This window comes from Anarrhichthys ocellatus, unplaced genomic scaffold (genome assembly GCF_004355925.1).
Source record: "Anarrhichthys ocellatus isolate YVR2014 unplaced genomic scaffold, GSC_Weel_1.0 scaffold983, whole genome shotgun sequence".
NCBI classification, from domain to species: Eukaryota; Metazoa; Chordata; class Actinopteri; order Perciformes; family Anarhichadidae; genus Anarrhichthys; species Anarrhichthys ocellatus.
The window spans coordinates 1-14825 of record NW_022280957.1 but is presented as its reverse complement, the minus strand read 5'-3'; the positions used below and the strand labels follow the sequence as shown (position 1 = coordinate 14825).

The window sequence follows — 14825 nt, the reverse complement described above, 5'->3', positions numbered from 1 at the left end:
TATTTATATATTTAGCTCAAGTGGATTCTGAGCTTAAGTTATATTCTGTGAAATCACCCATACATCTCTATTCAAATGTTTGGTATATCGATAAGATATACAATCAAAGGTCAAGAATTGGTTGCCAATTACTCAAAATGGCAACCCCATTCACGCTATGCACAAAGCATTATTCATGAGACACAAAAATCATAATGGTAATGACAATTGGAGTACATAAAGACAGTTATGATAGTGGTGGCAATTACTCCTCCCTCCAACACACATCATCAGTACTTTTATCCATTGAGACTTCTGCTCACCCAGGTATGTCCATAATAAATACTAGTGTAATGAAATAAGAAAATCAACCAAAACCTTTATTCAGAAACTAGTTGCACTTTGATGCTATTTCCTCATTGTGAAAAAACTTAAGCGATACTGGTCCACGGTGAGGCACTTTATGTTCATAACACTAAAATGAGATAGTCCAAACGGTCTAAAAAACACATGCACAAATGTGTGAAGAAGGTCAGAGCTGTCCATGCCATAAAGAGGGTTATTCCATATCGGTAACCCTTAGGTATACCGCTTCAATTTAGCAGCTGAAGAGCTGGATATTTTTCTTAGAAGATGGAGACCACAGAGGGGAGCGAATTATATTGAACTTTAAAAGTTGAAGCCTCAGCTTATTCTGCTGTCTCTAAGAATAAAAAATAAAATAGAAATAATTGAATGCAGCTTTAAAGTGCAAATGTTGATATTCAGCTGACATTTGGGAACTTATCATTACATTTGTTTCTATTTGGGTTGATAATAGGAGCTCACTTGTACCAGTGTCTTGATATTTTTTTTGAATAATATTTGACTTCTCTCTTTTGATACCTATTTATTCTGTTTAATTTCTTGCTTTAATATTTGTAATTACGATAATATAATAAATACCTTCAATATTTTTTTGCTATATATTCTATTTGATCTCAATCAATAGAAGCTTAACCGTAATTTGAAATAATTAACGCGATGTTTACCATTATTTATGACCCACAATCCTTTGTGCAATGAAAAAAAACCTACCATGGGTCACGTGATATTGTCACTGAGGCGGAAATGAAAGTTCACTAGAAACAGCAGAGGAGCACAGCTGAGAAAGGTACGGGAAAGATTACATTTAAACCTAATTTGAGGGTGTTTTAAAATATATAACGTGTTCTGACGTAAACCACGTAACTATAAATGCAGTTTTACTTGTTGTCAAGTGGTTAGAACAGGTTTTATCGACATGTCCTTTTGTAAAATCCCACTACGAAGCTCGCTCGCTAACAGTTAGCTTCTTCTGGGTGAATTTAACCAGAATTAGACACACAGAACGGGACATGTCGCAACTTCCCCTTCAAAACAAATGCTACAGAGGTGGGAACATTTTTTGTGTGTGGCAAACAACATTGGCGTGGGCTACTTAATGCCATTTTCTTTCAGGAAATACTCTCCTATGAATTTAGTGTGATTTTCTTGGTCATAATACGCTGCAACATAACAATGTTTGCTAGCTGAGCTTTAGTTTAGAAGCGATAACCGGAAGTCAATGTTTTCGCAGCCGCGCTTGACAGTGATGCTTAGAAATGCCTTGATCATCTTCCGTGTTTGTGTTTTGTGCGCAGCAGCCAAGGGTATTTAAATCCGGGGACAATGAAATCTGTTTAGCCGGGACAGTTCTATCTTTTCAAGTCTATATGAAGTTTAGCCAGCATCCTCTGAGTAGCGGATTTAGCTAACGCTGCGTAGCCGGTCAGCTTGTTTTACAAGGTTGACGGAAGATGCTGTGCGCGTTTGTTGTGATTGCTACGATCTGATTGTCTGTATCCCCGAGACAGACCTCGGGTGGTCATTTGGTTAATACAGCACGTTTATAGTTGGCTGTCTATTACGGCCAGGTCACATCTGACAATGCATCATTTGGTCTCAGAGATGCCGAGATGCCACCAGCAGTCACCTTGGTGAGGCAGCAAGTGACGTTACATTAATAACAGGATGAGATCCCCCTCCACGAACCAGTATTAGGGTTAGGGTCTTTTCTTGATATACAAAGTAAAGACCATTATTTACAACAGCTCCAGACTAGAGTTCAGTTTGGCTGCGTCCTTGCATATGCAATCTTCTTTGCATCCAATCCAGCAGGCTACATCTCTGACTTTGCTCAAGGTGATGTTGATGGGGTCTGATGAAAGTCTTGGCACTCTGATGTGGGGGAACACATTTATGCCTTCATTGGATTTTATTTGGCCAATCTGCTAAATCTACCTGTAATAAATGTTGTTTTTCATGCAAGGGTTGTTGTAATGTTGCAGTGAAGCGACAATACGTTGAAATATTGTGTGGCTGTGTTTCAGAGCTGTGAGGTCATGGCAGCTGCCGGCGTGAGCAGACCTGGCGGTGCCCAGACCACTGAGAAGTCTCAGTTGATCTTGAAAGGTAATGATCTGTTTTTTTAAGTCATCTCTGAAAAAGCTCCGCACATGAGGCAGCATGATGTCACCTGTTCTGTCCATCCATCATAATATATAATAATATAATATCATTAAGATATCCCCCCTGTATGGCGGCCCAACTAATGAAACCTAAATTGTAGCTACTCCCTTTTTAAAAATAATGGCTCAACCTGACCCAACATATATTCCTCTTTCATTACTGTTCCTCTTTCATTACTACCGATCCGATACCAGGGACGTCCCGAATCATAATTTCAACCATTCCGTTTAAACTGTTAAAAGTTCAAAATGTTATCCTTTACTTTGTTTATAGTCATCTGTAGAGGTTATTTAAATAAAACACACAACGTAAATGATTAGGAAACACATTTTAATTTTTTTATTTTAATGTTCGCTTTGATTTAAAAACTAAATCTGGCATTGGTAGTTTTAATGATGTAATATAAACTGGTTAGAGCTAGTGTTAGGAAGTCATAATTCCCTCTCTAATATTTATTTTATGTTGCTGTGAAAACATCTCCTTCCACTGAATGTATTCAAGTTTTGCTCCAAAACCGTACATTTTACAAGATTACATTTGAACACATTATGAAAGTTATAATTTACTTATTACCAATAATCATTTTTACTGAATGGAGCTTGAATGTATCATAATGTAATTCAATGCAACCTCCGTTAATGTAAGTTGTTAGCTTACTTGTTTAGTAAAGCAGGACTGTGTGGCCATAGGCTGCTAACAGCTAATGCTAAGCTAATGCTAACTAGCTCTCCACCTGCCGATTTGTTGCTCACAATGTAGCATTATCAGGTAAAATTAAAGCTGCGAGCAGCGATGAACGGGCCCTCGCATCCTCCAGCGTGTCGGGGGTGGCTGCGGGACTCCGCCCTGCGCGGCCGAGAACGTCCGCGACCATCGGCCAGCGCGTCCGCGAGTGAGATGTTTTTAATCCCGCGTGGACCGCCTGATGCCGGAAATGATGCTTTGCAAACAGTCTGATGCTTCCTGTATCCGCTGCCTGGCGCTGCAGAACGCGTGCAAACATGCATCATGTAGCTCTGTGTCAAATGTAAACCACATTGTGTAAAAGTCATGTAAATCGGAGGTGTTTATCATAAAATCCAGATTTCCTTTCGCCAGCAGGTGGCGCTGTGAGTATTACTGGAAATTAGCTTGTAGACATCCTCAGGCCATGAGTGTTATCAAGCATGAGAAGTTTGGGACCGTTTGGAACAAGTCCAGCTGAGTGACATCAGACATTTCCTTTAGCCAGTAGGCTTTGCGGGTTTACTGTAGCGCCCCCTAGTGGTCGAATGCAAAACAATTCTCAGGGTATGTTACTGGATGCAATGTGCACATATGCTGATTATTTTGGGAATTTAGAACAAATGGTTGAGAAGTTATGTGTATTGATATTTTGCCACGCACCTAAGAAGTGTATTGGTCCATATCTTGTAAACACAAAGAGATATCAAAAAGATTTTGATAAGTTTTGATGATCTAGATCCACTTATGATCCACAGCAAATTTCGTAGAAATCGGAGGCAGCGTGTAGGAGTTCGCAAAAATGTGTTGTTTTTCCACTAAATTCAAAATGGCTGACTTCCGGTTGGGTTTAGAGCTTAGAGCTCCAGGGGCTTTTTTGTCAGTCTACATGTGATACATCTGTTTACCAAATGTTATACATCTAAATTTTATATATAGATAGTGAAACGTACTGCGAGGGCTGCATCGTCGAAATATTGTATAAATTCATACAGAATTGAAAATGGCAGACTTCCGGTAGGGTTTAGAGCATGGTCCCAAGAGACTTGTTTTTAAGTCTCCATAGGATACATGTGCCTACCAAGTTTTATACATGTAGCCAAAACGTAGCGCTGGGGCTGCTCTTTGGAAATGTTGTAGGGGGCGCTATAGAGGCAATTTAAAACGGCCAATAAAGAAAATCATATAAACTATTTCTTCCAATGACCTGTGACACATGTACAAAGTTCCATGAGTTTTTGAGCATCCCAACCCACTAAACCATCAGCTTTCTTTTTCATGGCAAACTATGCGTTGCCACGGCAACAGCGTTCAACGAAAACTCAAAAAATTCATGATGATGCGTCATCAATGTCTTAAGGCTATCCTTACCAACTTTTAGACTCATAAGGTCACCTGGCTAGGAGGAATAATTAAAAGTATAAAACATTTCCTTTAGCCAGTAGGCGGCGCTATGAATTATTGAATTTTTTTCAATTGAAGTATGTTTAGGCTTGAAGTAGCATAATGCAAAAGAAGTTTTGTGCGGATTGGATAATGTACCTTGGAGTTATAACAACTTATAAGAACTTATTTTTTCATAAACAATGAGGCAAAATGGCCGCCACGCCACGCCAAGGTTCTTTGATGAAAACTCGATTTTGATAACTTTTAATCACAAAGGTCTTAAGAGCATCCTGACCAAAGTAGAAGTTGATCGCTTAAAATCTGTAGGAGGAGTTCGTTAAAACCCGTTGGACCCGAGAGCCCCCCACGGGGGGCTGTTTTAGAGTGTGCAGCATTCAGCGTGTCGTAGAAAGCATTTTTCATAAAGAAATATGATTATTGCTACAGACATATTAAATATCGAATTAACGGGAAAAGTTCGAGCAACATCATCATGCCAGCCTTTGTAAACACTGCAAACACAATTATACATGAACTAATATCATATCTAGAAGATTTGCCACAATTTTGGCCAAAAATCGACGACCTATGCTCACTCTATGGCTCTCTCATCACGGAGCAGGATCGCACATGGCGGATGAACGCATGCAGGAGGGGCACGATTCGACCCGGAAAAGCACAGCGGTGTCCAAATTACTCTCTTTCAAACCGTTCAAAAGTTATGGGTATGCATGCCAACATCAGCCGTAGGTCACGAGAAAAACAATTGGGTAAAAAACGTTTTGATGGTTTTGGCGATGAAAAACGGATTTATTCGAGCCGATTTCTGCACAGCTCTGCCCGCCATGTTCTGCTGCATGTCTGTGAGTGAGATCAATGCGCTGGCGGAATGAATCACAAAATGGCAGGCGATTCTGTGGGGTGGAGCAATCCATGTAGAGAGGGGAGTTCGCCCAGCATTTTGCGATTTTTAGTCAGTAAACAGACCCGGATACGATCAAACACCCCTGCATGGCTCCCGTTGGACTATCCCGCATCTAAAAATGTCTCGCACGAGTAAATCGGCCTTACCAGGGTCACATAGACACACATTATGAGTCATTTATTGTTATGAATGACAGATGTGACGCATCATAACTGCTCAAAATGGTGTCAAACTGATTTATTTAGTGATAAGAAAAGTGAATATATAGTTAATATTTAGTTATATAGTATATAAAATTAGTATACAGCAATGCAACAGCTGGTTCCGAAAATCAAAATTTTGATTTTTATGACCATTTATGCTGGCCTGCTTCACTCAATCGAAGTAAAATATGTTGTGGGGACATGTAAAACGTGTTGTTCTGTGGCGTAGTTTTAGGCTTGCAGCTGCATTATTTAAAAAAAAAAAAAAAAAGTTCAATACAAGTGCTTTTTTTCAGGCGAACCTAGAAATTTTTCAATTTGAGCTGTGCCATAAGTGTATCAGTTATTAACATATACACAATATTTACACAATTCAACACATCTCACAAGTGTTTCCAGTATTCTAGCATAAAAATTATTAAAATAGACCTTGTAGTTAGAGCTCGGGACTCTCTTTAGTATGGGTATGCAATTTTCGAGCAGAGGGCTAAAAATAGGGCTAGGTACCAGAAGGTTTTAAAGTGCGAAGGCTGAAATCTGCAAAAAGCACAACTTCGAGGGTTTACTGTAGCGCCCCCTAGTTGTTGAATGCAAAACAAATGTCAGGATATGTTAGAGGATGCAATGTGCACATATGCTGAAAATCTGGTAATTTTAGGACAAACGGTTGAGAAGTTATATGTATTGATATTAAGCCACGCCCCTAAGAAGTTTATTGGTACATATCTTGTAAACGAAAAGAGATATCAAAAAGCTTTTGATAACTTTTGATGACGTAGATCCAGTAATGATCCACAGCAAATTTGGTAGTAATGGGACTAAGCCATGTAGGAGGAGTTCGCAGAAATGTGTTTTACACTAAATTCAATATGGTGGAAAATCTAAGTAGGCGGAGCTTAGAGGTCTGATTGGCTTTTTTGTAGCTCTAGCTCAATTGGACATGTGTGTCAAATTTCAAGTCAATCGGACATACTGGCCGAGGGTCGTCGCCGGTCCGACTTGTAGGGGGCGCTAGAGAGCCATTTCTTAACACAGAAAGATGCATTCTTTTTCAGATGGCTATATTCACCAGGCCTGACAAGTCCCCAAAATTTGGTGAGTTTTCATGCTTGGCAAGTCCTCCAACCATGCGTACGTTTACCCAAACGGGTACAATATCAATAGGGCCTTCGCGGCCCGACGTTGTCGGTAGCTCGGGCCCTAAATATAGAGTGCACAAAAGTGTTCAACCATAGTTGTCAGACGGGTCAAGAGACTCAAGCAGTCAGATGATTGATAAGTTGTCATAAAAAGTATTTAAAATAATAATTCAAGCAGCAATAATCTGTAATTCATATTAACAGTGGATCACACCTGTATGTGAAGTTGCTTGAAGTCATGGACCCACAGGCTTTTATCATGTGACCGTTACCTTCAGCTCCAAGGAGCTTTCTGGATACATTGGCAACATCAGTGGCAACCACTTCTTAATACATATTAAATATTTGTTGCATTAATGATATTTAGATATGGCTGTTACAGTCAGAACCAGACAACGCTGCATGTGTGTTGGTGTGTTTACTCGCGTGTGCACAGGCAGCTGTTTTAGAAACAATGGTGACGCAAATTAAGTTGTTTGACTGTGAGGAGAAAAGTACGAGCGTCAACGTAGGTGCAAACCAATGTGCAATTGAACCGGAATGAAAAAACAAAATTATTTTCGTTTTTTCGAAACACCTTGATATGTGACGCATCCATTGACAGGACGATGACCACCGCCATTCACAAGACTTTCATATTAACAGACGTATAACTGCAGAGTATCTCTATTACTGAAAATATAAGGTGACAAAAAATAGTAACCGTACCATCAGTTTCGGCAACCTAAACTGATGCCTGGCGACCACCTTTAAAAGTTAGTGTTTAGTCCTGAAATGATCCTTTTAAGGGTGTAATGTCACTCAAGTAAGTTTTAACATGAAGCACAAGAGTTACATTTATCAAAGCTTTGTTTTCAAAAAAAGTACAATGTGACCAGTGTTTGCCATCAATTACCTGGAAGCCTGCCAAAGTCTGTTTTGTCCTGCCACAGTTTCATAATGTACCTGAAATATTTCTAAACTTTTCAACGGGTTGACTGGCTCTCTCCGGGTTTACCATACTTTGAGGTTGCGTCATCACCATTCCCATCTATACAACACATGTGTTTATGATTTCATTGTTTACTAGTGCTATTTTCTATGAAGAACCTGAATCTGTAAAGTAGACTAACTAGTAACTAATATTGTCAAATAAATGTAGTGAAGTTAAAAGTACAATATTTCCCTCTGAGATGTAGTGGAGTAGAAGTATAAAGTTATGTAAAATGAAAATCCTCAAGTAAAGTACAAGGACGTCAAAATATTACTGTACTTGAGTTAACTCAATGTACTTTGTTACTTTCCACTGTTGCTAGAAAACAGCCTTGTTTACAAGAGCACAAAGTTCTTCATAGATATAGCATCTTAGTTTTGCTCTCATTTAACTTTAAAATGCCCAACATGTCGTACAGACAGAGGCCTCTCTCTGTCAGCATGTATTCATCCAGCCTCTCACCCTGAGAAACAGTGCCAGGCTGTGTGTGCTTCAGTTGACGATCAAATCCATTCTCTCCAAGTCTTCACACTTCCTGTATCAAGATTCTCAGCAGGCCTACTAGAATTCAAAGCTGCTAATCCAGCAGGCTGGAGCCTTTTTCCAGAGTTGCAGAGCTATTTAGTGAAATATCACGAAATGTAGAGAGACCTGTGTCCTCCGAATGGGTTGTAGAGTTTCGTCAGGGAATATGAGGATGTCTCATTTTACACGAGTATATTGTACAACCTGTTTCATGCATTCATGTTATTAGGTTGTTGTTCAACTGGTGCGATCACTGCAAAGCAGTATTGTGACCATTTCATTACTTCCCCAGACTCATGAAAATGAATGAAAGTTGCACCACAGTTGTTTTTTCTTTCTTCCACTAGAGGGCGATGTTTATTGTTTATTTTATGTCTGTTTGCTCAGTTCACCAACACAAGTTCACCCCAGATCCATACAACATAGTAGTATTTAGTGTGTGTACACAAAATAAGTGACAAAAAGAAGAATTATTTAACAACAACAAAAAATCCCACAATTTGCATAGCACAAAAGAAATGGACACACAGCTGGAAAAATTAAAGCGAACTGTGAATGGTTTAAACAGCTGAAGAAACAACTCGTAAAGCAAAAAATTAAATGAAAAATAATAATATGCTGACATTTTTGGGAAAAGATTTGCTGTCTCTTTATTTAATTGGTATTCTCAAGTTGCACTTTCATTGATATCTGAAGGTGCAAGTAATCTATAATTCCATGTGAAGTATGTTGACGTCTTTTATACAAACTGCTGTAAAGGTATGCTTTAGTATTGTGTAGTGATGCTGGCAGCATCTTTAATTCTGACTGAAAGCACATTACTGTTGTGTGGCGTCCTCTCCATGAACTGTAAAAAAGTAAAGGACAATATATATTTGATCAGTGCATTACAAGTACAAAACTATTAGAAGTGCTAAACAATCTTCTGGATAATTATCTGAAAGCAATTGAAAATTATACTAATTTTAACATTATGTCATGATGGAGCTTTCTGCTTTTACTTCAATGTATTCACTTCAAAATTAAAAACAATAATTTACATATGAATCATTTGAATTGTGTGTTTTATGCAAATAACAACTACAGATGACAGTACCAAAGTAAAAGGATGACAATTAGAATGTTTGACCGTGACAGAACGATTACAAACATTCTTCTGGACGATAAAACAAAAAAAGTTAGTCTAGATTTTTGCTATTAATGATAGTTCTTCGAAAGGAAACTCAGAATCCACAAAAATTGGAATTGGCAGACTTTATAAAAACACTGTAATCGGCCAAGAAAATTGTATTCGACGCATGTCTAACACGAGGCCTTCTGTTTGCAGATGACTTAATTATGGGGACCCGATCGCACTGACTGGCACAGACAGGGGACAGTATATTATTTAAAAGAAATTATGGCTGAGGTGTTGTTGATATGAAGGCTGTAATAGAAATACATTTCCTCATTGTGGTTGGACTGTGGCCACAGTCACATAGTCTGTATCTTAAGCCCCTTCCCCACAAAAAAAAACAACTTACATCTGACTTTTGTCTTCAGTTACAAAAATGTACAATCGACTCCGATTGGCAGTGATGAAAACATGACACCCGGGTTACGCGCTGATTTTTGCCCCTCGTCGATGTGATGCTGCGCAACGTGGTTCAAATCAACAGGGATTTCGATTGTTGTCATGATTTAATGACGTAAAAAACATCAATTAATATGCTCTTCTCAAAACCACCAGTCTCCAATCACAGTCATTTTTACTTTTCCCTTCATTCAAATGCGACAGAAAGTCTTTGTTAGTCTTTCCACTGTTCCAACAGTCACTAACTCTAGCTTGAGAGTTTTAAAGAGAGACTGAATAAGTAACAGATGTGTAAAAGAAAAAGTAACCACGGTACATTTTCACTGGTTAATAACCTTGTGTCCGTGACGTCACTGCATAGACGGCATATGACTTAACATACTCTTGTTTGTTTGTTTTGTTTTATCATATTTTACTGTACATTTTCATATTTTTAAATGATGTCTTGGCAATAAACCGTTTATGATTTTTGTACGTGCTGATTTTGGTGGGAAAAAGTGTTGTACAGGTGCACAGAGGTGTCCCATTCCAGAGAGAAGAACTGTGTTGGTCCTTTCCAGTCGGTGAACCACTTTTTACAAAAATAACACATTTTACAATTCTAACATATTCCCGTTTCCTCAATCTGTCTTGCATCAGTGGTGTCGGCGAAGCCCCAGTCTCCCAAGCTGCCAAACCGTCACTCTCGACTCAGCTCCTTTGTCGAGGTGACGGCAGACGGCCTGACCAGCGAAACCAAAAAAACTGGCAAACGCAGCGGCCACCTCGAGCTGCAGTGGAACGAAGACCTCACCCTGTGAGAACACCATCACCCACACACACACAATGACTTTTATATAATCTCGCATTTTATTGCTTGTAAGATAAACATTTCTATAAAACATACACATAGTGTTCATCCCAGCCTGTTGTTATGTGTGTACTGATAAAGACAATGAAGGTAACTAATATTTTATTAAAAGAATAAAGTCCGCTCATTTCAAACATTTCCTGTGGTAAAACTGACTAGATTTATCTACCGATATGCAGTGTTTCTTGTATGTTTGATGATGTGTGTTGGTCTGGTAACATCATGTGGAGCAGGATCATCATTCAATCAGAGGATCGTTGGTTCGATCCCCAGCTCCACTAGTCCATGTGTCCTTGGGCAAGACACGTAACCCCAAATTGCCCCCGCAGGCTTTTCCTGTGGTGTATGAATGGATATGAATGATTACATAGTCCTGATGGGCAGGTGACACCTTGCATGGTAGCCCCTCCCATCAGTGTATGAATGGATATGAACGATGACATGTAGTGTTAAACGCTTTGAGTGGTCGGAAGACTAGAAAAGCGCTATACAGTAAAGTCCATTCACCGTTTGTGTTCCGCAGTAATGTGACGCCTCAGAGTCGTCTAGATCTGAAGCTGTGGAGCTGCCACACACTCAGGAAGGAGCTACTGGGCAGCGCCACCATAGACCTGCTGGACACGCTGCGCACTCACGATGGCAAGAGTAAGGGCTCACACACACACACACACACACACACACACACACACACATAGAGAAACGTTTAGACAATATTATGATTTATTTCTCCACTGTTTTCAATATGGAATAACTTCATAACTAGAGTTGATCCGATACCAATAGAAATGCCTCCAATACAGCCTAAAATACTTGATCAGGTATCAGCCAGTACACAAGTCCATGCACCGATCTGATATCATTTTATCATATTTATCAGCTCATTTATGCTAGACAGGAACAACAACACATGTCACTTTGGTACTGATCCCAAACGCTACTGCACATGTGCAAACTAGTACTACACACCTGTGCTTAAACACCCTCATGAACCATAGTTTTTCCCTGATAATTCTATATTGTGAACAACAGATTTGCAGAAGGAGACACCAGTTAGCGTTAGCTGTTAGCAGCCGGTGAGCACGGTCCTGCTCGGCTAAGTAACGGAGCTAATGGCTAACATTAAAGGAACAGTGTGTAACATTTAGGGGGATTCATTGGCAGCAATGGAATATATTATTCATAACTATGTTTTAATCGCTATATAATCACCCGAAACTAAGAATCGTAGTGTTTTCATTAGCTTTGAAAAGGACAGATATCAGACGGCGTCCAGCAGTGACCACATTCTTCTCCACCACTCTGTAAATGTTTTAGCTTTAGTGTAATGAAACACCTGATATTACTCTTCAGCAGAATTCCCCCGAATGTCCTTCTGAGCTTCAGTACAAGACTCATTTCCTCTGGAAATCTAGTGTTTCTTTCAAAATGTTGACGAGTAAACTTGACAATATCCAAACAAATCATGACTTTCTAAGCACCTGGCATCACTGTCTACTGGAAGCTTTGTAAGAGGAGATTAAGCAATATGATGTATTGACTTTAGGGGTCCATTGCTTAAACCAGAGTGGAATTTCCCATCCTATGCCACCCACATTACATTGTAATAAATGTGCATTACCGCATATTCAAAATACTTCTGTCGTCAGTAGCCAATGGGACAGTTTTCACTTCTTCCGGCCGCACTATGAAGTAAATCATTTCAAGAAGTTGAAATGAGTTTGCCAACACCTCCTCTTGTATAAACGTCCCGGAGGGGTTCACAATGTTTTCTTATTTTAGAACGATAACCATAAACTGTATATAACAAGTCATCATGACATCACTCATTGGTTTGTGGACTGATGTTTTGAAGACTCCAATTCTGCGAGTTCGCCGTTGCCATCTTGGAATGCGGCCGTCGCCATGTTGTTGTTTTTGGCATCCAATGAACAGAAGTTACCATATTTGGAATGCAAAGGAGTGACATAGAGACGTCTTTAATACGGCTCTGGTAGCACCAGCGACCTGTCAATCACAGTAAGCCCGCCCTAAAGCATCCCCTGCTTTATGGTCTATTTGACTCTAAATGGACCATAATTTACGAAATGAACATCATGCTGTATTGAAGAAGACTTGAAACTAGAGATTGAGACCATAAACTCATGTTCACAATGTTTACTGAGGTAATAAATCAAGAGAGAAGTACTTGTTGATCGCCCTGCTGGTCAGTAGAGAGAATGCAAGTTTTCAGACCCCCCCCCGTACCTTTCTCCACGGCTCATCCTTTCTCTTTCTTCCCCCCCTCTAGTGGAGAACGTCCAGCTGAATCTGGTGCTGCAGACGGAGAACAAAGGCTCGGTTGTAGCGGGAGGCGAGCTCAACGTCTGTCTGGACGGCATGGTTGTTGATCTGGGCATGCTGCCCAATGGCAGCACGGCAGCAGACAGTGAGTCCCGCCTTTTACCACACACACGCATGCACACACACAAATGCACATAGGTGAAGGTAATAACCCAGAAATGCACAGAGAAACACCTAGAGTAGCAATCACATCAAGGCCATGTGCACATGCTGGACATGTGTATCACTGCTGTTGTGTGAAATTTGACACTTTCACATAACTCCTCTAAAGAAGTGAATTGTGACTTTATTGTATGAAAGTTTAAAAAACTCGTATCAAAGTGATTAATTCATAACAAATCTCTGAAAAACCTTAGAACTTTTCCGCTTATTAAACAAAAGTGCAGGGCGAAGCTAAGACTGTTTTTCACTGATTCAGTGACGACATAGTAAAGGGAACACGCACACACTGTTTTCCTACAGGAGTCCAGACTTATTAATACAGAATACGCCACAATATTAAAGCATTTCTCCTCCTCTCACTCTTTCCCTTCCCGTGTCGCCTAAACGTTTGTTAATATTGCCAACAACTGCGCATACACATGCATTTGTTTGTACAGGAGGATATTTGTGTGTCTGGTAATGAGCGTTTTTTACCCCGCTTGGAAAAAGTCAGAGGCTTGACATTGTGTGAATGACAACTCTACGAAGTCTTTTCTTACCCTCATGCTGTTTGTACCCACCCACATTTTGGTCTTTGTTATGGTGAAATTAGAGATTTCTTTCTTATTGTGTAAGTAGTAAAAGAGTTGTACGATTGTATAACAGATTATTGTTATTGTTCAATCTCTTACAGTTATAGTATCTATTAAAGTAAAGGTGTTGAATCAACCTGAAGGGGTCCATTTCACAATAAAGACCCGCTAGCTGTACCGTACCACGCTTATTACACAGCTACTTATTAAAGACATCAATAATTAGACACAGAATATCGAGTATTCAACAAAGCTGTAAAATCTGATCTGACCCAAACAGTTTTCATTTTGACATGACGTTCTTCAATCCATTATATTTTTATCGTACAATACTGATAGGAATCACATATTGTGAATTTATTCTAATGCAACATTTAAGCAGATGCCTCCGATTTTTAGATTATAATCTTGAGATTAAAAATTGCTTATTCAAAATATTATTATTATGTTAATTAAAAATGTAAATTTAATAACATGCAAGTGAAAACACAGAATCTTTAAAGCTGAAGTGTACTAAGCATTGTTGGACTACGTGTGTGTGTGTATGTATGTATGTATGTATGTGTGTGTGTATATGTATGTGTGTATATATATGTATATATATGTATATATATGTGTATGTGTGTATATATATGTATATATATGTATATATATGTATATGTATGTATATATATGGATATGTATGTATATGTATGGATATGTATGTATACGTATGTATACATATGTATATATACGTATGTATACATATGTATACATATGTATATATACGTATGTATACGTATGTCTATGTATGTATACGTATGTCTATGTATGTATACGTATGTATATATATGTATGTATATATATGTATGTATATATATGTATGTATATATATGTATGTATACATATGTATACATATGTATGTATATGTATGTATACATATGTATACATATGTATGTATATACAT

General features: G+C 38.9%; 1 protein-coding gene across 3 annotated transcripts; it reads left to right on the top strand.

Moving 5' to 3' along the window:
* The first annotated feature begins 1059 nt into the window (after positions 1-1059).
* On the top strand, positions 1060-14446 carry LOC116377178 (NEDD4-like E3 ubiquitin-protein ligase WWP2). 3 transcript variants are annotated; one of them, XM_031838755.1, is made up of 5 exons: positions 1060-1132; positions 2370-2451; positions 10595-10751; positions 11329-11450; positions 13093-14445. In XM_031838755.1, exons 2-5 carry the CDS (start codon positions 2382-2384, stop codon positions 13281-13283), a joined length of 540 nt encoding a protein of 179 aa, XP_031694615.1. In that variant the 5' UTR covers positions 1060-1132; positions 2370-2381; the 3' UTR covers positions 13284-14445. The 3 variants fall into 3 exon arrangements, with proteins under 3 accessions (XP_031694615.1, XP_031694614.1, XP_031694613.1); XM_031838754.1 differs by lacking the exon at positions 1060-1132 and adding an exon at positions 1155-1976 and having other exon boundaries at positions 13093-14446; XM_031838753.1 differs by lacking the exon at positions 1060-1132 and adding an exon at positions 1987-2181 and having other exon boundaries at positions 13093-14446.
* The last annotated feature ends 379 nt before the right edge of the window (positions 14447-14825 follow it).

Bases quoted from the DNA above. Each gene is read 5' to 3' on its own strand.
- LOC116377178 (XM_031838753.1), top strand. From the start codon at position 2,128: ATGCAATCTTCTTTGCATCCAATCCAGCAGGCTACATCTCTGACTTTG. The intron at 2,452-10,594 runs GTAATGATCTGT...GTCTTGCATCAG, and splicing joins GTCTCAGTTGATCTTGAAAG to TGGTGTCGGCGAAGCCCCAG. The intron at 11,451-13,092 runs GTAAGGGCTCAC...CCCCCCCTCTAG, and splicing joins GCGCACTCACGATGGCAAGA to TGGAGAACGTCCAGCTGAAT.